The sequence below is a fragment of the Mesoplodon densirostris genome, chromosome 14 (genome assembly GCF_025265405.1).
Source record: "Mesoplodon densirostris isolate mMesDen1 chromosome 14, mMesDen1 primary haplotype, whole genome shotgun sequence".
Classification (NCBI taxonomy): Eukaryota; Metazoa; Chordata; class Mammalia; order Artiodactyla; family Ziphiidae; genus Mesoplodon; species Mesoplodon densirostris.
Window position 1 is genome coordinate 60,446,414 of NC_082674.1, and position 22,387 is coordinate 60,468,800.

A 22,387-nucleotide genomic window follows, 5' to 3' on the forward strand; every position below is an offset into this window, starting at 1 on the left:
GTTCGTGCCTAGCCCTGGCTGCTCTTGGCCCGTCCAGTGGGGTGAGGAGACAATGCCTCCAAGGGCCTCCCATCTGACCCCGCCCCCAACTCCACCTCCAAGGGAGTGACGCCAGGGGACTGAGGGAAGATCAGCCTGAGGGCTGGATGCTGTGAGGACACGAGGATTTTCTTAGGTTCTGTGCCCATAGCTCGAGTAACAGAGAGCAGAATCCTAACTCTCCACTGTCCACTCCTGGGCCTCGAGCAGCGGCCGTGCAAGGGACCTTGAGTTGCAAAGCTCTTCCCTCCATGCTAATCCGCTTACGAGGGGTGGGGGTGGAGGGATCATACATAGGCCGCCCTGCCTCTCATTGCAGTGACACTGTGTCATCCTCCGCCCGCCCCCAGCAGAACCCGAACTAGGTTCTCCCTTAAGTCTCCACCACCCCCTGCCCTCCGATTTCTGGGCATCAGCGATAATCCTCCTGGGGTCTTTAAATCACAGCAGCATCAGAAGCAGAGGCAGGTAGGTATCTCTCTGGCTGCGGCCCAGCTCCCCCAGGTCTGCTAATGCAGCTGCAGCGCTCACTGCGTAGGCCGGCGGCAACCGAGCCGCTTCTGACTGCGCCTTCCCCTCCCCCACTTCCTCCACCTCTGCTCCTGGCGGCTCCCCGGCTCCCCACGTACTCATGGAAGATGTCGGGAAGACTGCGTGGGAGGTGCTGGCCATGAAGTCCGCGATCTGCCGCAGGGCCCAGATGTTGGAGGAGTTGTTCCCCTTCTTCATCTGCTCCTGGATGAGGCCTTCCAGCTCCTCCCTGAAAGACTGAAGCAGGCCCCCGAGGCGCTGGTCCTCCCAGTGTGCCTCATGTGGGAGACAGAGGGCCCCTCTTCCAAGTGCCCACCCCTAGCCCTTGGGTCAGCTAGGCCAGGACCACACGTGGGATATCTGGGCCCCAGGGGGCACCGGGCAATCCCACTGGGACCTCAGGAGCCTCCCCAGACCTCTGTGTGGGGAGCAATAAGAAGATGCTGGGAATGGATCCTGTTCCTTTGCCTCATGGCCAATACTCCAGACTCCAGGTCCTTCCTGTGTCTCAGGGATAGCCTAGACCCCCTCCCCTCCCCCCCCCCCCCCCGCATCAGACATGGCAGGACTTCACTTTAGTAATTAAAAGACTTCTTTTTTTCTTCTTCTTTTTTTTTTTTCTAAAAGACTTTCTTAAAAGCAGAATTGAATGAAAAAGTATGCCATCTTTCCTGTCCGTTAGCCAGGCCGATGGCTCTTCTGGGCCTCAGTTTCTTCATTTTCAGGATTTGATGACCTCAGAGGTCACTTCCACTTCTGATGTCCTGCTACTCTAAGCCTGGCTTTTCAGACCATCAGGCCACAAATAGGGCATGCGTGTCCACCAGGTAGCAGCAGAGCACACTCAGGAGGAAATAGGGAGCCACTTAGGTGCTGGGGAACCTACAAAAGGACAGAAGAAGCATGACCTCCTCCTGTCCCCATCTCCTGCCTGAGAACAGAGTCCCATCCTTCAGGCCCCCACACTTGGGTTGGTACCAACTCTGCCACATTTCCTACCACACCCGCCATCCCTTCTAGTCTCCCTCAGAGTTTCTGTCATCTCAACGTTTTTAGCACCTGCCATTTTCCTCCAGACTCCCCAACATGGTGTCACCTGTCCCCAAGACCGCGGGCCCATCCCCTTGAGCACTCCTCTGTGAGGCCCGAGCATTCACTGTGTGCTCTCAACCAGGGTCTCAGAAAAGCCGGGTAGTGGCTGAGGCAGATCTCATCCTGGCAAGTGCCTGGAGATGCCAGCTGCACCCCTGAGCTTCCCAACACTTAGGGTCATGCACTGCTGCCTGCGGACCCCCAGCTTTACTGCCCCGAGACTCCCCCTTGCCTCTGTCCACACTGCTTGTCCTCCCCCTCCGAGGGCCTGCACCACCCTCCTGCTTCACTGGTCCCGTAGGCCCACCCCCCACCCTCAACGCACCACCTGCCTCAAGGAAGAGCTCTGTGTCCAGGCCAGGCAGGCGCCAGCTGACCTCCAGACTCCGGCCACGGCTGGCTGATCCGGTCCCGCCCGCTGTGCCCTCCACTCCCCCACCTCCTGGGGTTTTCAAAGCCTTAATTGCCAGGACCGCGTTCTTTGTGGCTTTCAGAAAAGGGAGCCCCAAACCTCCCACGTGGCAACCCCGGTGGCCCCTGGTTTACTCGAATTGTTACAGCTTTCGGTGAAGAGGGAAAGGAAGACTGGAAAGTGAGGCTCAAGAAGGGGCACAAGAAACTGAGGTGGGGCTCCTGTGTCTCAGGCCCACCTCCTCCCGGCACCGAGCCAAACCACTGCCCTCCGCCAGTGACTAGGGAGAGACTCACACACCCACGTTATCAGAGCATCTCGCTCACAGAGCTGAAAATTGCTCCGACCCTGAGCCAGCGGAGGCGGAGTTTTATTATTATTATTATTTTTTTTTTTTGCGGTACGCGGGCCTCTCACTGTTGGGGCCTCTCCCATTGCGGAGCACAGGCTCCAGACGCGCAGGCTCAGCGGCCATGGCTCACGGGCCCAGCCGCTCCGCGGCATGTGGGATCTTCCTAGACCTGGGCACGAACCTGTGTCCTCTGCATCGGCAGGCGGACTCTCAACCACTGCGCCACCAGGGAAGCCCGAAAGCAGAGTTATTTATCTTTCAGGTTCACCGGCTGAATCAGCGTCCCCCTCATCCCCCCTCGCCACACCCCCTGCGGCCTCCTTTCTCCCCCAACCCGCCGGGGCAGACCCCGCTCACCGGGCTCTGCAAGATCATAGTGACACGCTTCTTCTTCTCCATCAGGTTGAAGTCCTGCCGCAGGTCCGCTGCACGGTTGCGAAGGCGCAGGTACTCGGGGTCGTCCTCGGGGAAACGATCGAAGTACTGCTGCCCCTGCGCGGACGGCGGGGAGGCGGCCTCGGGGACAGGCTCTTCACTCATTGTCCTGGTGGGTTTACAGTCCACTCCTGGAACCCTTCAGAGAACAAAGGAGGGTACTCCCAGTCGGGGTTCGCGCTTCCTAAGGCAGAGAGAGGGCTTGGATTCGGGGAGATTCGCGGTGGGGAGGGGGGGCGGCTCTTCCCGGGAGGGTGTGAGCGGGGCCGCGGGTTGGAGGGCTGGGCGCCGCGGCTACCGGCCTGTAGGGCGTCCAACGAAGTGAAAATGTGTCGCCGGCTCGGGGTCCCCCACCCTTCCCTGCCTGACCCGGCCGGCTTCGGCGGCCACACTCGGGTTCAAGTAGACTGGTCCTCCAGTGCGAGCGCGACCTGCAAACCCCTGGGGGCATCTTGTGATGCTTATCTACACAGTGTAAAGCTATTCACTGGGAATTCGTACTTGATCTAAAATGTAAACCCTCTAAGAAGCTTCCTAAAAACATTCGGTGATTTACTCCAGATCTCTGCCTTGATTATATAGAAGTTTCTTAAAAATATTTGTGTGTCATTTTTTTTAATACTGGAAGAAAAGAATATTCTGTTGTGTTTCTTGTAGCATTTAGGATGTCTTTCACCGAGTTGATTAAAAAGATGAAAAGAAACAAACAAAAAACATTCAGTGGGAAATCCACAAAACTGAAAAGAGAACGGGTAACTTCTAAAAGGCGGGAAACGCTTTGAGCAGTGCTTTTCTTCACAACTTTGACTTTGCTCTTGGCTCTGGAAAAGAATTATTGGTGAATCGGTTTCTGTAAAACATGTCTCACTGGAGAATCAGATTCTTATTCCAAGTTTTAAAGAGGTGTGCAATTTTTATTAATGGAAAATAAGTTCCTCCTAAACCCCAGTAAATAAATATTGAGAAACAGTAAAAGAATAAACACCGTTTGAAGGGCACCACATTGCCAGGCTGCCCAGAGGCTCGTATATCTTGACCTGGTCCCTGAAGGGAGGACTAGGGTAGTGTTTGGAAAGTTGGTCTGGGGACACATATTTTTTCTACCCAAGCAGGCTTTTTTAAATGCCTGAACGATGAATGAAGGAATGGCTTCTATGGCCATATTGGAGTCCTTCTTAAGAAGGAGGCTGCCATTCAGCCTCTGCTTCCCAGCTGTGAGACTTTGGCCATGACAGTCTCCCTCTCTATCAGCACTGCTAGGCCCTCAAATCTGGGTTGTGCCCCTTCAACACCCAGAGGGGGTGGAGGCTTACAGAGCTTCAGCCTTCTCCCAGTTGGCTGAGCCCCTTCTCAGCAAAAGAAGGCAAGTGCCTTGACTGAACAATAATTAGTCTTTGAACACAAGTACGGAGATACCAACGAAAGAGCTTTACCTGGGGTCAGGGCACCTGGCTTTCATCCTTAACCTGACCCTCCCTCACTTTGCCTCTGGGGTCTCCCATTCCAGAAGGAGGTGGAGCCTCTCTTGTTCTCTCAGAGCAGCTGCTGGCCTCCCCAGATCTGATCTGCTCCGACCCCTCAGCTGATCCTGTTAGCCCAAGCCTTAGCCTTCATTCCAGCCAACAGCTCATTACAAAAGAGGCCTTGCTGACAACCAGGAAAGCATATTCTTGTTGTCCATGAGCTGTCTGTGACCTCTTCTTCCATCTTCTGTCAGCACTTTACCCTCCACCTTATAGTTCCTCTGAGTGGGGTGGGCATGAGAAGTGGGAGTCCATCCCATCAGCCCAGAACACTCAGGTGATTGATTGATTTTATTATTATTATTTGCATTCTGCTTTGGGGAAGGCAAGTAACAAGTTCAAGGGAAGACACATGGACAAGGTCCTTCAAGGGTCAGCTGAAGCTCTGAACCCTTGGCCTGGAGCAGGGATCTCAATCTTGGGTGCATGTTGGAATCACCTGGAGAACTTTGAAAAATACTGATATCAGAGATGCTAATATTATTAGTCCAGGGTGTGACCTGATCATCAGGATTTTTAAAAGTTCTCTGGGTGATTCTAATGGGCAGCCGGGTTGAAATACCACTGGCTAGATGTTAGTTGTTGTATCATGCAACAGAAGGCATCCATTCCAGGTGCTGGCCATTTCTAGCAAGACTGCCAAGATGGCACAAAGCCTCTAACGCTAGTATCGGGCACTGCCTCCCATGGCTGTCCAGGCCTCCTCCTCCCACTGTATTCACCAGCTGCCACCACACACTTGACCTGGGGCAGCAAGAGGGCTCCAAGTGCTACCACCACCTGCTTTTACAAGTTTACAAAACCATGACCTCTGATCTTAATTCCGTCACTAATTAGTCAGCTCCTTGTGAAGGCCCTCACCAGATCTCCCCCAGTTAGCACCACCCTTACCAGCCATGTCGATGGGATGGGGGATGGAGAAGGGAAGAAGGAGTCACCTTGGAGTGGCAGCCAGAAACAAAGAAACCAATCAACGGTCTCTAAAGAAATATTTTGAGACGTATGTGGCAGGTTGCCAGAATGTTTGAGGTTGTACTTAGTGACATGTAAAGGCAGATTCTTCATCTAAGTGAAGAGTGATTGAGTCCATCAGGGACGTTTCTGGTTGAATTAGCTCTGGACTAAAGTCAGCATCTGCAATGTTGCCCCAGTTCTGACATTCTCTAGTTCATGGACTTGGGCGAGTAATTTCCCTCTTTGGGTGTCACTTTGTCCATCCCTAAATTGGGGAGTAGATAGAATGGACCTCTGGGGCCCCTTCCAGTTCTGACACTATAGGGAGAGAGACAGACTCATGTAGAAAAGGCAGAAGGATGGAGGATCTAGGTTTCCTGGAGCAAGAGACCTTCTTCCTGCATCTCCCCAGTTCCTCTTCCTCAAGCCAAATGCTGAAAGAGAAACATCTGCAAAGAGCACATATGACCTACTGACTGTTGCCTTGTGGTTTCAAGTCAATGCCATGCACATGGGATGAGTTAAGAATACTTCTCCCCCATCATGCTCCCAGACAGCTTCATCTCTGGAACTTGGGAAGAAAGAAGAGACCGCAAGGTCAAACATAATGGGAATGCATCAGAGCCATGCAGACATGGCGTCACCACCCAGATTCTTCTGGGCAGACACCGCTGCAGACCAAACTTCTTCCAGAGGCATCGCCCCCCTGCATCCGTCCCCTTTAATTCTCTTGGGCACCTTCACACCCCCAAATCTTTGATGTTATTTTTAAAATAGCAACAAGCAACACCCCAATGGATACACTGGATGTGGGTGTGGAGATCCCTGTGCCCCTCACAACGCCAAATCCCACTAGCTCCAGAACCACCTGAGCTGTCAGCTTCTCTGGGACCAGCACAGCCTGGTACTGGACCCTCTTGGACTAAATCCTTTTCATCCAGGCAGGAAAAAGCTGGTCCTCTCTCTTCCCTTTGGAGTGGCTGCACTTCCCAGGAATCAGGCTGTGAAGTCTCTGAAGTAGCTCTGGCCCACGAAGCATGAGGAATGAAGACCTTCCAGGCCCGATGGACAGGAACCTTCAGGCCTGCCTTCACTCGTTAGAGCCCAGCCCCACAGGGCTGCTCCAGAGGTGCTCCGATGGGGGACGGGGTAGAAAATGGAAGCCCTGACTCCCTCACCATGACAGCTGGGGCCTGGGCAAACTCTTTGGCTTCGTGAACCAAAGGCATTCTTCTGTGCCCCTTCTTTCCCTTCCCAAAATGTTGGGAGGTAGTCAAAGTTGTGTGCAGCACACCTTAGTGGTTAAAACCAAGGACTCTGGAACCAGACCATGAGTTCGAATTTTAGCTATGCCCCTTATTAGCTGTGTGATCTTGGGCAAGTTACCTAACCTCTCTGTGCCTCAGTTTCCCCATATATTAAACAGGGATTGCAACTATTTAACTTCTCTTTAGGTTGTTGTGAGGATTGGGTGAGTTAATGTATGTGAAGTAGTTCAAAAAGCTCCTGGTGCATAGCAAGTGCTATTAGCATTTGCTCTTCTTATGTGTCATTGAGGGGCTAGAATCATCGTAGCATGAGGAACTCGAGTTATGAGAGGCTTATGATTCAGTTGTAAACAGGTGCACACCAAATAACTGTAATTATATGTTTTAGTCCCCAAACGAATTCAATCTTGAACTATATTAACAAAAAGAAAATCCAGAAAGAGACTGACGAGAATGCCTCGTTCTCTGACCAGATAGTGGGAACCTGTCAACTGGGAGATCACAAAAGAAAAGGGGTGAGCAGGGTGCTAAAGATCACAGGATACCGGCGCTTGTGAGGTCAGGTGCGGCGTCATAAAGAATATAAGGGGCCTCTGGCCCCAGTTCCTGGCACAGAGCTTCAAAAACACATGGGATTTCTAAAACGTCCAAAAGACATTAGGAGTGTCTTTTCTTAGTCATCATGAGCCCCTTTCACCAAGTCTGAGTTTTTATGCAAATGTGGTGACTTATGGTGGGCACTTAGATATTTCAAGGGAGGGACTGGCCACTGAGAAAGACCAAGCACATGATTAGAGGGTTGGAACTTCACCCCCATCCCAACCACAGAGGGAGGAGGGGAGAGGGGCTGGGGATTGCATTCAATCACGTGGCAAATGACTGAATCAGTTGTGCCTGGTAATAATGCACACCTCCTTTAAAGAACTTTGGACAGTGAGGCCAGGGGGAGCTTCCTGGTTGGTAAGCACATTGCTGGGCTGGATGGGGGCATGGAAACTCTGCACCACGCCCTCAACCCCTAGAACCTACCCTGCTTTTGTCTGGCTATTCCTGAGTTGGATCTTTTATAATAAAACTGCAATTGCAGTTATAGTGCTTTTGGTGAGTTCGGTGAATTATTTTAGGGAATTATAGAAACTGAAATGGAGGTTGTGGGAACCCCCAAATTTACAGTCAAGTTGGTCACAAGTGCAGCTGGCCTGGGGTTCACACCTATAGCTGGCCTCTGAAGAGGGCGGAGCCTTGTCCATGACTTTGCCTTTTCTTATGTGCACTTTTAACTCAGGGTAGTGTCAGAACTGAGTTGAAGTGCAGGACATTCAATTGGTGTCAGAGAATTGGTGATGGAATGACACCAAGCAACTTCTATTTGTGACTTATTTTCATTCCCAGGACCACTCTGTGAGGCAGACATTATTGTCCCAGCTTTACAGATTACCAAACACTGAATCAGAGAGGTTAACTAACTTGCTGAAGATCACACAGGTTAACAGTGGAGTCAAGATTTCAACCAGGCCTGTCTCTGGCCCCAGATCCTGCATTCCTCCACTCCAATTGTCCCTAAATATCTGCTGGACTGCCATGTGGAAGAGGGATTAGGCTGATTCCTTAGAGCCTCAGGGACCAGAACCAGGAAACAAGTGGTTATTGCAGGCAGGCAGGCAGATTCTAGCCAAGGGTGCGAGGGTGAACCTTCCACCAGCAGGAGCTGCTCAGTAACTAGAAGATGGGACAGGGTGCCTCGTTAGGTGGTGAGCTCTCTCCTTGGAGTCAGGGTGACTACAGGATGCTATAGTGGGGCTTCTGCTCTGCTCGGGGTTGGACCAGTGACCTCTAAGCTCCTTCTGATTCCATGGTAGCTCTTTTTCTTATTGAAGTGTAGTTGATTTATAATGTTATGCCAACCTCTGCTATACAGCAAAATGACTCAGTTTTAGACATATATACATTCTTTTTTCATATTCTTTTCCATTATGATTTTCCCCAGGAGATTGGATATAGTTCCCTGTGCTATACATTAGGACCTTGTTGTTTATCCGTTCTAAATGTAATAGTTTGCATCTGCTCACCCCAAACTCCCAGTCCACCCCCTCCCTCCCTCCTCCACCTTGGCAGCCACAAGTCTGATCTCTATATGTCTGTGAGTCTGTTTCTGTTTTGTAGATGGGTTCATTTGTACCATATTTTAGATTCCATATATAAGTGATAGCATATGGTATTTGTCTTTCTCTTTCTGACTTACTTCACTTAGCATGATAATCTCTAGTTGCCCATGGTAGCTCTTGAGTCAGCAGGATCGGGGCAGTTCATGGCAATGCCCTGAGTGTCTGGAAGCTCATCCTGGTGAGATGGACCTAGTCAAAAAGTGTGTCTCACCACCCCCATCACCACTGAAAACTACCGACTAATTACCAGGAGGCTGGAGCAGGCTTGCCCCAGGCTGCCTCTTCTCAGCGCTCAGCCTGCACACTCTGTTCCACTCCCGGGGTCGCTGATTGCATCTACAGGATCTCAAACATCCGGGTAGAAACTGGAAGACACAAAACACGACAGATATCAGGGTGTTGTCTGCACCACCATGACTCTTCACCCCGTTTTTGCAGCACCATTAGTTGCTGATTTATTTTAAGGACTGCTGGGAAATTCTTGAAAATGAACTGAAGCTGAATTTTTTATTTTAAAAGCAAACTGTGTCTACAAAAAGGTAAAGAAAGCTTCATTATCTTTCCAATCAGGATCAAAATTCCTTTCAAAGAGAGGAATTGGGAAATCCCTTTGCTGAGTGTTGGCCAAGGGAACCCAGAGGAGGGCGGCTGCTCTGTCCGGTGCAGGGAGCAGAATGTGGAACTCCGCGCAAGCCCAGAAAGCACATGCTGCTGGGCTAGAAGGGACTGGCCCCTTCCTGACACCCCCCCAAAATACTTCACTAACAGCTACCAAACTCACAGATGCTGGTGTGACTGATTTTTGGATGCAGCCCAAAGAGGCAGAAGAAGCCCAAAGAATCTCAAACCCCAGGAAAGTGGGAGGGTTTTGAAGTTACACAGACCACGAATTGGTGGATTCAAGACAATGTCATCTACTGTTCAAGGGGAAGAAAAGCCCCAGCTAATACCTGGGTAACAGGTCATAAAGTACTACTGAAGGAGGAATGTAAAGTTGTTAATGTCTTTTTAACAAGGGCGAGTTACTAGTCCAAAACTCCTGGGGACCAAGGTCATCAAAGAGTTAATCATCAAAATGCTTTAAAAAAAAAAAAGACAAGTGATAGGGTTTTGTTTTGTTTTTTTCACTTGGGTGCCTGTTGTTTAGACCCAGAGATGCTTGCCTCACCCAGAGCCAGTGTCCCATCCCCACTCCCACACCCACCCCCTCCGTGGCTCTGAGGGCCTGGCCCTGTTTGTCCTGCCTCATCAGCAGCTCAGCTCCACCCCAGACCCCATACTGCCCAGAGAGAAGCACTTGGGAAGACTAGTCTCACCCAGGACGGGCAAGGGGAACTCATCTCAGCAGGTCCAGTGCTGTGAGGGAAACCAAGATGCTGCATGGCCCCTCAGGCACAGCTGCCTTCTCAGCCCTGCTGGGCCCTCAGGGCTCAGCATTCCAGTGCTGAGAGGGCCCCTGAGCCCAGTCCCGATGGTCACGCCTCTAGTTAGGGACCTGGCAGTCGCTTCCAAAAGCTCTTCTGTATGCTCTACGTGTCCAGCTGCCAGCTGGGGCTCTCCTCCCATGGGCCTCATTTTTAGCTAGAACAGGGTCACTGCCACCACTTAATGCTGCTTCTGTCCATTGCCTACCAATATGGGAGCCCTCCCTGCCGGGGTTTGCTGAACTACCTCTGGATGCCCTTCTTTCTATGGGTGGCCACTGACCCACCTTAAAGACCAATCCTGCAGCCAGATAAGTTGTCTTACATGAAGCTCCAGCTCCCTCCCCTTCACCAACAGCCCCTGCCACAGAGATGTGAGGTTGTCCCTTCCCTGTTAAGGCTTGGATTTTCAGAGTCTGAGCTATTTCTTGTGTCCACTGAGAGAATTAAACTTTTGTCCCCAGAAGGAACCTATGCCATTCAGGTAAGAAGAGAGACATCTGTCCCACAGATAAGTATACACTGAATGCTGAATAATTCCTTCCTGATCTCCATCAGTGTTGAAATTCCACCATTAGTGTTCCATTCCTTGGGTTATAGCATTAACCCCTGATTACAATGAAAATAGCCCTGAGAGGTATTGTAGGCAAAGGCATTATTTTAAACATTCTCCTGTGTTACCAAATCTGTCAAATCTCTGATTGCAGTCAGGCTGGGCAGGGCCAGGAAAGGTACCAGAGCAGCAAAAGAGGTCTGATGCCAGGGCCACTCAGGAGGGTCCAGCACCTGGGGCAGAGCTGCGGTCCTGGGTGGGCCTCGGGGGATCCTGGCCTGACAGAACCCTCTGAGCTATGCCTGCTGTGGTTTTGAGGCCAGGATCATGATACACTGAGTCTTTGGCTTCCCCAGCATGTGCTTCGAGAGGCCAGCTCACCCAAGCTTCCAGCCACCTAGGCCCTGTGGGCAGAGCTGAGAAGCAAGGGGTGCCCCATGTAGTAAGATTGCCAGACCCTTCCTGGGAGGCGCCCCCCTCCACCCTGGGGCCACCTGCTCACTACTCTCAGTGTGCAACCAAGCCGGCTGGAAGGCAGGAGTTGGGACACGGGATTTCAGCCCTAGCCAGCTGCTCACTAGACTGTGGCCTTTGCCCACCTGTATGTCCCACAGCCACCTTGAAAATGACCCGTGGGAGCAGACCATCACTCTGGCCAACCCTGCTCCAGAGCCTCCTTCCTCCAGCCAGCGTCTCCTTCCTGCCCCCCACCCAGCTGGCCACCCACCAAGGGCCCCAGAAGGCAGCCTTGACTCCTTGACACCAAATTCTCTGGTTTTGTGTCCTAAATATCTCCCCACCCAGAGTACCACACCCCGAATCAAGCCAGTATCATCCCCATCCCTTTCATGGTCTCTGCCTAACCTTTCCTCTCTCATACCCTCCAGCCAGTCAGTAGCCAGAGTCACTATAATGCAAATCTGGTTCATGTCTGTCATTGCCCTGTATCCCCCCCCACCCAACTCATCCATGGCTCCCCGCCACCTGGGGCAGTGTTCCTGCACCTTTTTTTTCTAATTTCTGCTCTTCTATCCAAAATTTAGTCAAATTTAGACTGTATTACAAGAGTGACAGCTATCCTTTTTATACTTATCAAATAAAATTTTAACTCTGATTTTGCTCTTTTAAACCAAATGCGTGGCCCATGTTGGAAATTCAAACCAACCCATTCCTGACCAGGGGACCGGGGATCATGTCTTTCTCTCCCTGGCCACGCCCTTCCTCTTGAGGACTGCACCCTGCAGGATGAAGTCCCTCTCAGCTGGCACAAAGCCCCATGGGCCTCCCAGTGCCTGCCCCCACCCTCCCTGCCTATCACTGGTGCTCTGGGGGCTCTTCCCAGGACCCAGAAGGCACCAGGCTGGTCCCCATCTTTGTCCTTGCTAGTCTCTTCCTGGAGCTCTTTCTTCTTTGCCATCATCTCCCTTCAGCTCAGGTTGTCCTCTCCTCCCAGAAGCCTTCCCTCCACACCCCTGTCCCTTACGCTCTCCTATCACTGTTACCCTCCTCTTTCATTCCACTTATAATCCGACAGCAACAATCTATTACCATGAGCTCCTAGCAGGCAGGGCCTGTGTCTTTGCCATTTCTCTATTCCTTGTGTTGCTATAGGGCCTGGTGCCAGGTAGGTGCTGAATAAATGTTATTTGAACTAAAACTCAACTAACGGTGAATTGGGAGGAGTTAGGATGGTTCAGCAGAGCAGCACTGTCCAGGCCCTGGGGTCCCAGAGGTGAGTAAGGCCCTGGGGGAGTCCAGGGAACAGCGTGGGGAGACAGACGCCTGAGCAGCCCATATCAGAGTAACGTGATAATGGGGCGTGCGTGGCAGGCACCCTAGAGCCTAAATCACCTCCCCTAAAATAACCTGTTCTTTTGTTATGTAACCCAAATGGCTGGGCCTGCTCTGGCAGCCGTTCTTCTTGCCTATTTTGAGACAGAATTCCAGTAATTGATTGGAACTCTAACAAAGCCAACTCCACAATATAGCACCGACTGTGGCCACACGGAGGAGAAGGTAATAGACACCCTTGGCTCAGCCCCGCCCCCTTATCCATCCCTCTCACCTCTTCCCTCCAGTAGCTCCTCCTCTGCCCCACCCCTCCACCGCAGGACCCTCAGCTCCCCGCTCAGGGGAGCCCTGGAACTCCCTCTGGGCATCTCCAGTTTGCACCCTCACACTCTTTTTTTTTTTTTTTTTTTTTGCGGTACGCGGTCCTCTCACTGTTGTGGCTTCTCTGGTTGCGGAGCACAGGCTCCGGACGCGCAGGCTCAGCGGCCATGGCTCACGGGCCCAGCCGCTCCACGGCATATGGGATCCTCCCGGACCGGGGCACGAACCCGTGTCCCCTGCATCAGCAGGCGGACTCTCAACCACTGCGCCACCAGGGAAGCCCACCCTCACACTCTTGAGACAACTCAGCAAAGGCTCTGCTGGGATTCACCCTCCTAGGAGAGCAGCCGGGGACCACAAATCATGAAAGACGCTCCCTGTCACAGGTCATTTTATTCCCTGTCCCACTGAAGACCGTGTATATGTCACCAGTGGAGTATGAAATCACTTTTCTGTGGGTCATTCCTTGTAGCTATAAAAGGAACAGAAGGTCTCGAAGAGGATGCTCAAGTTGTCTGACTTTTGGTTAAAATCTGTTTCGGCCCCATGAGCCCACAAGGGAGCCGAGTGACTGTCTCCTGCCACTTCAGTGGGAGCTGTCCAGACAGGAGCCGACAGCCTGTATCACTCGCACCCCAAGCCCAAAGCAGAAAGACATGGCAAGTGGTCCTTCTGCAGTTGCTCCCACTGCTGCCATGGGCACGGCCACCCCCTGGGTTGTGCCAGCCTCTAAAGCCCCAGGCCCCCAGCCCCACAGGTCAGCTCCAGACAAGGACAGCACGGCATTTGCTTCAAGCCTGAGACTTAAAGTCAGAGCCCAAACTCACCGATCCCTGAATGAAACTTCCAGAAGTGAGGGAGGAGCTGGTCAAGGCCCTGCTGCTGTTACTTTGCAGAGTAAATGGAGACCGTTGAACAAGGGACCGGACCACACCCTGCCTGGTCTGTTCAGATAAAGAGAAAGCTCATGCCCCTGGGTGGTGGGATTACGGCTGAAGCTTATCATCAGCTTCTTCACGTACTTCTGAATCTTCCACAGCTCTGCATAAGGTATTAACTGCTGTTACCACTTAGGATGAAAATAGTTTCAAAGAAGAAAGGGCAAAGGAGGAAGGAGAGAGTCTCCCTCTGTCCATCTCCGGAAACTCCCTTGGCTGGAAGAATCCTTTAACCCCCTGGCTGCTGCAGGCCTAAGAAGGAAGACATTATTCAATCCAAAAAATTGGGGCTGTTAAACCCAAATAGGTATTGGAGCTGTGCCCAGCCCTTCTCATCAGTGCTGCGGTGAAGGGCCCATCATCCTGGTTTTCAGGTGAGGAAACTGAGGCTCAGGAAATGGAGTGACTTGATCAGGATCACAGAGCTATGGGGTGCCATCTCATTACTGAGTGATACATACATAGATCATTACAACACTGGGGGCGGGGGACAGTGCTCCAGTACAGGCTCGTGAACCACGGGGTTCCAGGGAGGTCTCAACCTTGATGCACCAGCGTGAGCTTTAACACACCTGCCAGGTATCCCTGCCATCAGTCACAAAACCATGCGGACCTCATGCGTTCAGTGAAATGAAAGAAAGGGGGATTCAGGAAACCTTGGCGATGCAGAGACAGTCCTGAACTAGCAGGATGGCTGGGCTCAGCCTTCAAACACTCAGTCCTTTCAGTGAGGAGGTCAGCCAAACTTGCATACTATGTGGATGAAAGCTCATCCAAAAGCCTGTCTAATTGAACTGACACGTCCTCTGATTCACTGTTCCACACCTCAGGCTGTCCTAGAATCCAGTCACAGGTACTTTTAAGTGGTCATCTCGTCTACCTTTTGCCTTCAGGAAAGACTGTACCCAAAAACCAATGGAGCCATATTTTGAAAAGTTTCACCTTGGTCAAATTCAAACACAAAACAGTTGATTCTGCTTTGGGGCCTAACCTGAGAGCATTTGTCCTTCATGTGGCAGGACTCCTCTTGCCCCCAACTCCACCTCCAGCCAAGAAGTCCAGGGAACAGCTATTGGATGCTGTGTCCTCTATGTCTAATAGAATGAACCACATCCTCGGCAGACGAGGTTTGTTGGCTATCGATCCTGCTTCTGCCAGGGATGCTGTCCCAAGATCTACAGAGCAAGGCAGACTGACATGCCTGGCTCCCAAACAGTATACATCCGTGTTCTGCTGAGGAGGCATCTTCCTCCTGTGTGAAACAGGACCATAATGTCATCAGGCAGAACCAGACTAGGATGAGAAGGCCAAACTTAAAAGACATCAAGATGAGACAAAATGGAAATAGATCCACCACCTGGATTTCTGATTCACTGAGCCAATGAAAACATCCATGGCTGGAAGTGTTCTCCAGAAGGACTAGCACATAGTAAGTGCTCGACCAATCCCCGGTATCCTCACTCCAAGAACCCTCCCAGATCTGCCTTTGGAATCTGCCCTGCATTTTCCCAATGTTGGGAGTAGAGAGATTTAAGGCAAGCAGAGAGAAAATTAAGAACTATTACAGGGAGTGGGGATGGGCTGGGATGGTAAATTACTCAAAAGGAGTCCAAAGCTATCTCATTACATTAAGAGCCCAGGGAGTTGGCTCTACCATGCAACATCGTCGCTAAGATCCAGGCTCTGGAGAGCATTAAGGGCCCAGGATCAAATCCCAGCTCTGCACCTTTCCAACTGTTACTTAGTTTCTCGAAACCTCAGTTTCTTCATCTGTACAATGGAGACAGGAACAGTGCCTCCTCAGGGGATCATATGAGGCAATTTATGTAAGGACAGGCTTGGCACAGGGTCTGGTAGATAATAAGTGCTCAATAAATGTTACGTGCTACTATTCAATCAGTCCTCATGTGTTCTATGACAGTGTAACAATTGAATCTTATCAGTTTTTTTTGTTTTGTTTTGTTTTGTTTTGCGGTATGCGGGCCTCTCAGTGTTGTGGCCTCTCCCGTTGCAGAGCACAGGCTCCGGACACGCAGGCTCAGTGGCCATGGTTCACGGGCCCAGCTGCTCCGCGGCATGTGAGATCTTCCTGGACCGGGTCACGAACCCACGTCCCCTGCATCGGCAGGTGGACTCTCAACCACTGCGCCACCAGGGAAGCCCAACAATTGAATCTTTAAATCACAGTCTGGATTCCATCTTGCCATCAAGCATACATCTGGGCTGACTGCCCCATCAAATGTTCTCAAGGGAATGTCAAAGAATCTGTGAAACTGAGCTTAATAAAATTAGACAGGTTATGTCTGCTGCTGAATTTCTGTACTAAAGACACAGGTAGGTGGGATAGGGAGGGTGGGAGGGAGATGCAAAAGGGAGGGGATATGGGAACATATGTATATGTATAACTGATTAAATTTGTTATAAAGCAAAAAAAAAAAAAGACACAGGTAGATTTGGGGCTGATTATGCATTTTTAAATGGTGGGCTCCACTTTTCCATCTAAGCAGGTAGTCTAGAGTTTCCACTGCTGGTTGTGATGCTGCTTGCGCCACTGCTGAGAATGTCTGGACTGGGTGTGGGCTTTTCCAGCTAATTCTCTGACCCTCTCAACCCGATATTTATTGTAGGTACAAAAGGCTGTATCCAGTCATCACCATGCTTGTGCCTTGGGAAGGGCTTGTGCCTTGGGAAGGGCTTGTGCCTTGGGAAGGGCTTCTGGCGATTCTTAGCAGTCAAGCTTGGAACTCAAGAGAAAGGGGTGAGTCTCTCAGTCTGGGAAAAATGAAGGTGGCAAAAGACTGCAAACCAAGGCAGAAAATCATGAAGGGTATAAAGAGGATGAATGCAAGGGGAGATCTCACTCTCAGCATTCAAAGCAAGGGCAGTTAAAACAAATTAAATGAGGTTTCACATGCTGGTTAGTAAACAAATGGCATGTGTGAGCCCAAGGCAGGAGGCAGATCAAAAGTGCCAAGTGATGAAACCATACTAAATACTCATCTAAGTACCTTCTTTAACGGTAAACACCCACAAGGCACCTAGCCATGCAGGCTGTCTCATGGAAACATGTACCTATACAGTGTTAAATGAAAAAGTTTTGGGGTAGAATCTATCTATATATATATACATTTTTTAAGTGCCCGCTATGCCCAGGCACTGTGCTCAGCACTGCCCTGCCATAAGCCTGACATTCCAGAGCCCATGCTGCGCTGTGGGGTGAGGGACTGAGCAGCTGTGTGACCGTGGGCACTGTGTGCTTCATTTCTAAATGGCGGCCATAGCAGTACCTCTCTCATGAGAATGTCTCACCTGCATTTCTGGGTGGCCTTTTCATGAGGGATTCAGAACTTGGCTCAGCTGCCAGCATCCTAATGAAACCATGCACCTGTCCAGGGCACATTTGCCTCTGCCCCCTTGTGCCCCCCACAAACACACACCATGCACGTGGGCCTTCAGAGCTCAAGCCCGGTTGTAATGCTCCCTGGGCTGCTCACCCAGGCACACCAGGAGGTGGCCTGGTAATATCTCCCCTGTGGTTCTGGCCCCTCCTGGACTCTTGGATTTTGCTTCTGGCTCTCCTTGACTTGGAGCCCCATCTTGGGGTTGCAGGACTCAGCTCTGCACCCTCTAGAGAGCTGAGCGTCCATCCTGGGCAGGTCCACAGAGAGATTCTCCAGCAATCCCTGCCCCGAGCAATGTCCCCGGCCATGGCTATGCATGTGGTCCTTTGACATAGATGGGAGGCACTGTGTCTGTCACTCACTGCTGAGGAAGATGTGCTCCCCATCCTCCGGGCACCAACAACTGGGGGTCCCCCGACCTCCAGGCACTGTGTGGTGGGAGCAGAAGGGCCCACACTGGATCCTGGCCTTCTTTGGGCCCAGCCTCACTGGGCAGTGGGACAAAGAGTCCCGGTGCCATCTCTCTCCTCCACCTCTTGAACCTTCCATAATTTCTGAAGCATTTAATAATGCTTCTGAATGATGAAGCGTATGGTAAAGAGCACAGATTCTGAGGCAGACTGCCTGGTGTGTAGGCCAAGTTCAACTCTACTTGCTGCGAGAGCTTAGGCGAGTTCCTGAACTACTCGGAGCTTCAGTTTCCTCATCCGTAAAGTGGGCGTGGTAATTAGAGTAGCAGCCCTGAGGGGGTGTTGCAATCAAATGGATTCGTCCATGTGAAACATGGAGGGCAATATCTGTCATAGGAAAGGCATCAGTAATGCTGGTATTATTCATCAGTGTTCAGCAGTACGGCTAAATCAGAATGCCAGGCTGGACTAGCTGCGGGGGGTGAGCTATGGCAAGGGGCTGGAAGCATCTGCCTGGGAATGTTCCAGAGGGGTCTGCAGTGGCTTGAACAGTGGCCCCTCCCCTCAAACAATTATGTCCATGTCCCAACTCCCAGAACCTGCGAATGTGACCTGATTTGGAAAATGGATCTTTACTGATGTAATTAAATTAAGAATCTCAAGATTAAATCATCCTGAGTTATCCTGGTGGGCCCTGAGTCCCATCACAACTGTCCTTACAAGCCACATGGAGATGGATGCAGAGATCTGAATGATGCAGCCACAAGGCAAGGAATACCAGGAGCCACCAGAAACTGGAAGGGGAAAGAAAAGATTCTCCCTTAGAGCTCTGGCGGGACCTCAGCCCAGCTGACACCTTGATTTCACACTTGTGGCCTCCCCAGCTGTTTCAGGCTTCTCTGACCCTAAAATTCACACACATTGCCTGAGGATCTTGCTGACCTGCAGACGCTGATTCAATCAGCGGGTCCGGAGTGAGGCCTGAGATTGTGCATTTCTCAAAACCTCCTGGGTGAGGCTGATACCGCTGGTCTACAGACCATGCTTTGAGCAGTGAGGGTACAAGAGCCTATTGTCATCAACAGCACCACGATTGCAAAGTGGACCCCTAAAACCAAAAGCTCAGAATTTGTAGACGCAGCGAGCCACCATGCAGGGCCACCGTGGCAGCGAAGGAGCCCAGCTTTCATCTGCAGGATGAAGAGTGGATGCAAGTTGTTGACCTTTGATGACATGTCTCCCTGGGCTTAGCCGATGCTTCTAAATTGAACAGCAGCTCACTGGGCCAGTGCTAATGGCTTCTGACTGCTCCAGTTCATCACTCTCTAACAGGGTCAACCAAGAAGTGGTTTCATCTTTTTGGATGGAAAAAAACCAAAACAAAACACCAGATTATCTCTGGCTTATGAAGGGCCCAGAACAATTCCTGGGAGAATGGAAACTTTGATGACAGAATCCCAGTTCTCTAATTTCAATGAACTGGATGGAGACTTCTACATCAGTACTTTTTTTTTAAATATTTAATTATTTGCTTTATTTTTTTGGCTGTGTCGCATCTTAGTTGCGGCATGCGGGATCTTCGTTGAGGCATGCGGGATCTTTTGTTGTGGCGTGCGGGCTCTTCGTTGTGGCACACGGCCTCCTCTCTAGTTGTGGCATAAGGGTTTTCTCTCTCTAGTTGTGGCGTGCAGGCTCCAGAGTGCACGGGCTCTGTAGTTTGCGGCACGCGGGCTCTCTCGTTGAGGCACGCTAGCTCAGTAGTGGTGGCGTGCGGGCTTAGTTGCCCCATGGCACGTGGGATATTAGTTCCCCGAGCAGGGATCGAACCCGCATTCCCTGCATTGGAAGGTGGATTCTTTGTCACTGGACCCCCAGGGAAGTCCCTACATCAGTACTTTTGCCATAATGTTTTTATGGAGTGAAAAGCACCTGGTCCAAAAAGAAGGCAAGAATGTGCCTCTAACATAGCCTGAGCTCTTCCATGACTCAGTACCTAGAAGCTCAGTTTGATAGACAAGAAGGGAAAGGCAGCTGCACGGATGCCCCAGATGACGGTGGGAGTGGAAGAGCTTTACCCCATAAAAGAGCCTAGATTTAAAACTGAAAACAAAAAAGGCGGGTCCACCAAGTCCAAAGGAAGAATGGGCAGAAGAAGATACAGTTGTCCCTTGGCCTGAAGTCTCCCTACATTCATTTCCCCACTCATCTCTTTCTCCAGCACTTGCTCCTTCAATCCAATCCACACCCATGGTTATATGTCTAAAATGCTTCACAAAAACCATCCATGTCTTCTTGTCTGTAGCCAGATGGTCCCCAGGCTTTATACCATGTACCAGCTCCCATGAATCAGCAGCACTGCCCTAGGGGAGCTTGAGTCCTCCTCTGCCTTCAGTCAGAAAGAATGTGGGGATTGGTTTCCAGCACCTGCTGTGGGCTGGGGGCAGGGGGGTGGCACCATGCCATTTCTTTCTGGACAGGCTTTCAAGCTCCTCAGCTTGGCACTGAGGTGCCATCTTCCCACTCCTACTACATGAAAGGCCCAGCCCAGACCAACAGACAGGCCCTCCCTCTCCACCCCAACGCAGCACATGCATCCCTGCCTCTGCAGCCTGGCTCAGGCCAGACCTCTCCTCTTCCCCTGGTCAAGGTCTTTCTATTCTCTCCCTTTTCTCAGCTCCAGGACCTCTCATTTGTCACCAAACTGGCATCTTTTCCAGCTACTGCTCATCTCTGTATATGTCAGGACAAAAATGACTAACGCATGAGTGTCCCCAGCTCTTCCCCCCACCACGGGCCTTCCCTCCCTGAATGTCAAGAGCCTGTCGCACCTCCTTGGTTCTTTGGGCTTCGTAATGCAAAATGGACAGGAAGGGAAGTGGGGAGAGAATGAGAGGTAAGCCCTTCAAGGAAGCAGGAGAGGAGAGCGCGTGAGGCCTGAGGGCAGCGGGCAGAGAAGCGTGGATTCATGGGCAGCGTTGCCGTGCTCTGCACACTCCCTGTTTCACAGGAAATGCAAAACCTGGAGTTATTACAAAGGGCTTCCGGTTCCTTAGTCCACCCTTGAGCCACAGCCGTGCTCTCGGTTCAGACCTCCTGGGACATGGCTGTGTGAGTGTCCTATTCCCAGCCTGGCGGAAGGACCATTTCCTGCCCCTGTCTCCCAGGGACTGGGGTAGGTCCCAAGTGCAGGGGTCGGAGAACCCCTCACTTCACAGGTAAAGAGCCTGAAGCCCAGAGATGGGGGACTGTTAGCACCTCAAACTCCACTGCAGCTGACATCTGTGTGAGCGGTTTGTCCCGAGCTGAGGACAGAGCTAACACCGCTTCCCTTCTTTGGGAGGAGAACACCTTAGGCAAGGGGATGTCCAGCCAATCCAGTCTGACAGGGGCTGATTGAAGACACTCCATGAAAAAGGTGCCTTGTGTGAAAATCCGTTAAACATTCTAGAAAAGCCTGATGTGGACACTGCCCTGTTGTGAATTATTTTATGATGGGAAGCATCGTTTTGCACAGACAGCGACCATCACTGGTCATGGGTGAGGCCCTTTGACCCCTTTGCCTTTGGGTTCAGCTCTCCACCCACAGGTATGAACCGTTTTCTGTCTCCTCTTTCTCTTCCATTCCCCATCTTGTACCTACCCCTCCTCCCCACACCCACAAACACCTTCCCTGAAGTCTTGCCACGTTTTCCCCCCATAACGGCAAGCCCGGCGCAGAACAAGGCAGGTGTACCTTGAGAAGGTTTGTTTCTGATGCTGGGATGAAGAGTCTCATTAAAGACCAGTGTGGCCTTATTGGCCTGATTTTCCCATCGGCACACCCTTGAGGACACACTGAACTTCTCTCTCTCATTGAATGTCAGAGTTAAGAGGGACTTCAACAGCAGCTTGGCCTGGGCTGCTCCCAGCCTAACCATTTCTCAGCCTTCCCTGCCGATGCCTGCAGGCTCCACGTCATCTGGCTTCCTGCTGGGTTGCGGTCAGTAGGAGATTTGTGGGGGGAAGATGCCAGAGTATTTCCTCCCTCATTCTCTGCCTCAAGCAGCATCCCCTCCACTGCCCCAGCTCTTGCCCCAGAGGCCCCCATGTTCCAGCTTCCACAGAGGGCCCTGGCCCCTGGGCTGGGATGATAACCCCCTCCTCCCCTTCTCCCTCCAGCTTCGAGGAAGAAGAGACATCCCACTGGGGCTAACCTCGGGGCTACCTTCTCATACCCTATCTGTTTCTGCTCCTCCATTACTTGTGTAATTGTCCTGCATTCAATTCCCTCTGTCGAGATACTTGAAGAAGCTCCTATTTTCCTTGTTAGACCCTCACTGATACACAGCCCAGCCCTCCCCACCCACGTCTTTAAACCTATGAGAAAACTGAGCCCAAGAGGGTGGGATGTGTCCAAAGAAAGACACACTAATACTTAGTTGTCTGTGACTGGACTGGGTCTCCAGGCTCTGTCTTCCTCGTCTCTGTAGAATATGGCAGGGGGTGCTTGCTTTTCACTTTCAAGCCCAAAGAGTCACGAGTCATTAGGATCAAGTGTGAAATATGTGACTTCTAAGGAACAACCACAGTTGTAATTCGTTCACATTCTAAACACACCCTCTGGACATGAGGAGTGCTTTCAACCTCTACTGTGGGAGATGGAAACACATCAATTAGAATAGCCCAGGAGGTAACCACAGCCAGGTCACCTCCTGCTTCCTGTGCCTCAGTTTCCATATCTAAGGGATTAAAAGTGACACAAAATGACCATTTCCAGAAGCATTTAAACACCTCTCTTA

At 51.3% G+C, this 22,387-nt stretch overlaps 1 protein-coding gene across 3 annotated transcripts in view; it reads right to left on the reverse strand.

Moving 5' to 3' along the window:
- Positions 1-22,387, reverse strand: part of ADD2 (adducin 2) — a 115,012-nt gene that overhangs the window by 41,727 nt on the left and 50,898 nt on the right. For 2 of the 3 annotated variants that reach the window (XM_060118021.1, XM_060118023.1), the window contains exons 2-4: positions 9,019-9,136; positions 2,784-3,000; positions 669-807 (exon numbers count right to left, since the gene is read on the reverse strand). In XM_060118021.1, coding sequence (XP_059974004.1) covers positions 669-807; positions 2,784-2,966 — 322 coding nt within the window. In that variant the 5' untranslated portion in view covers positions 2,967-3,000; positions 9,019-9,136. Of the gene's footprint in view, positions 1-668; positions 808-2,783; positions 3,046-9,018; positions 9,137-22,387 lie in introns of all 3 variants that reach the window. The other variant, XM_060118022.1, reaches the window with a different exon arrangement.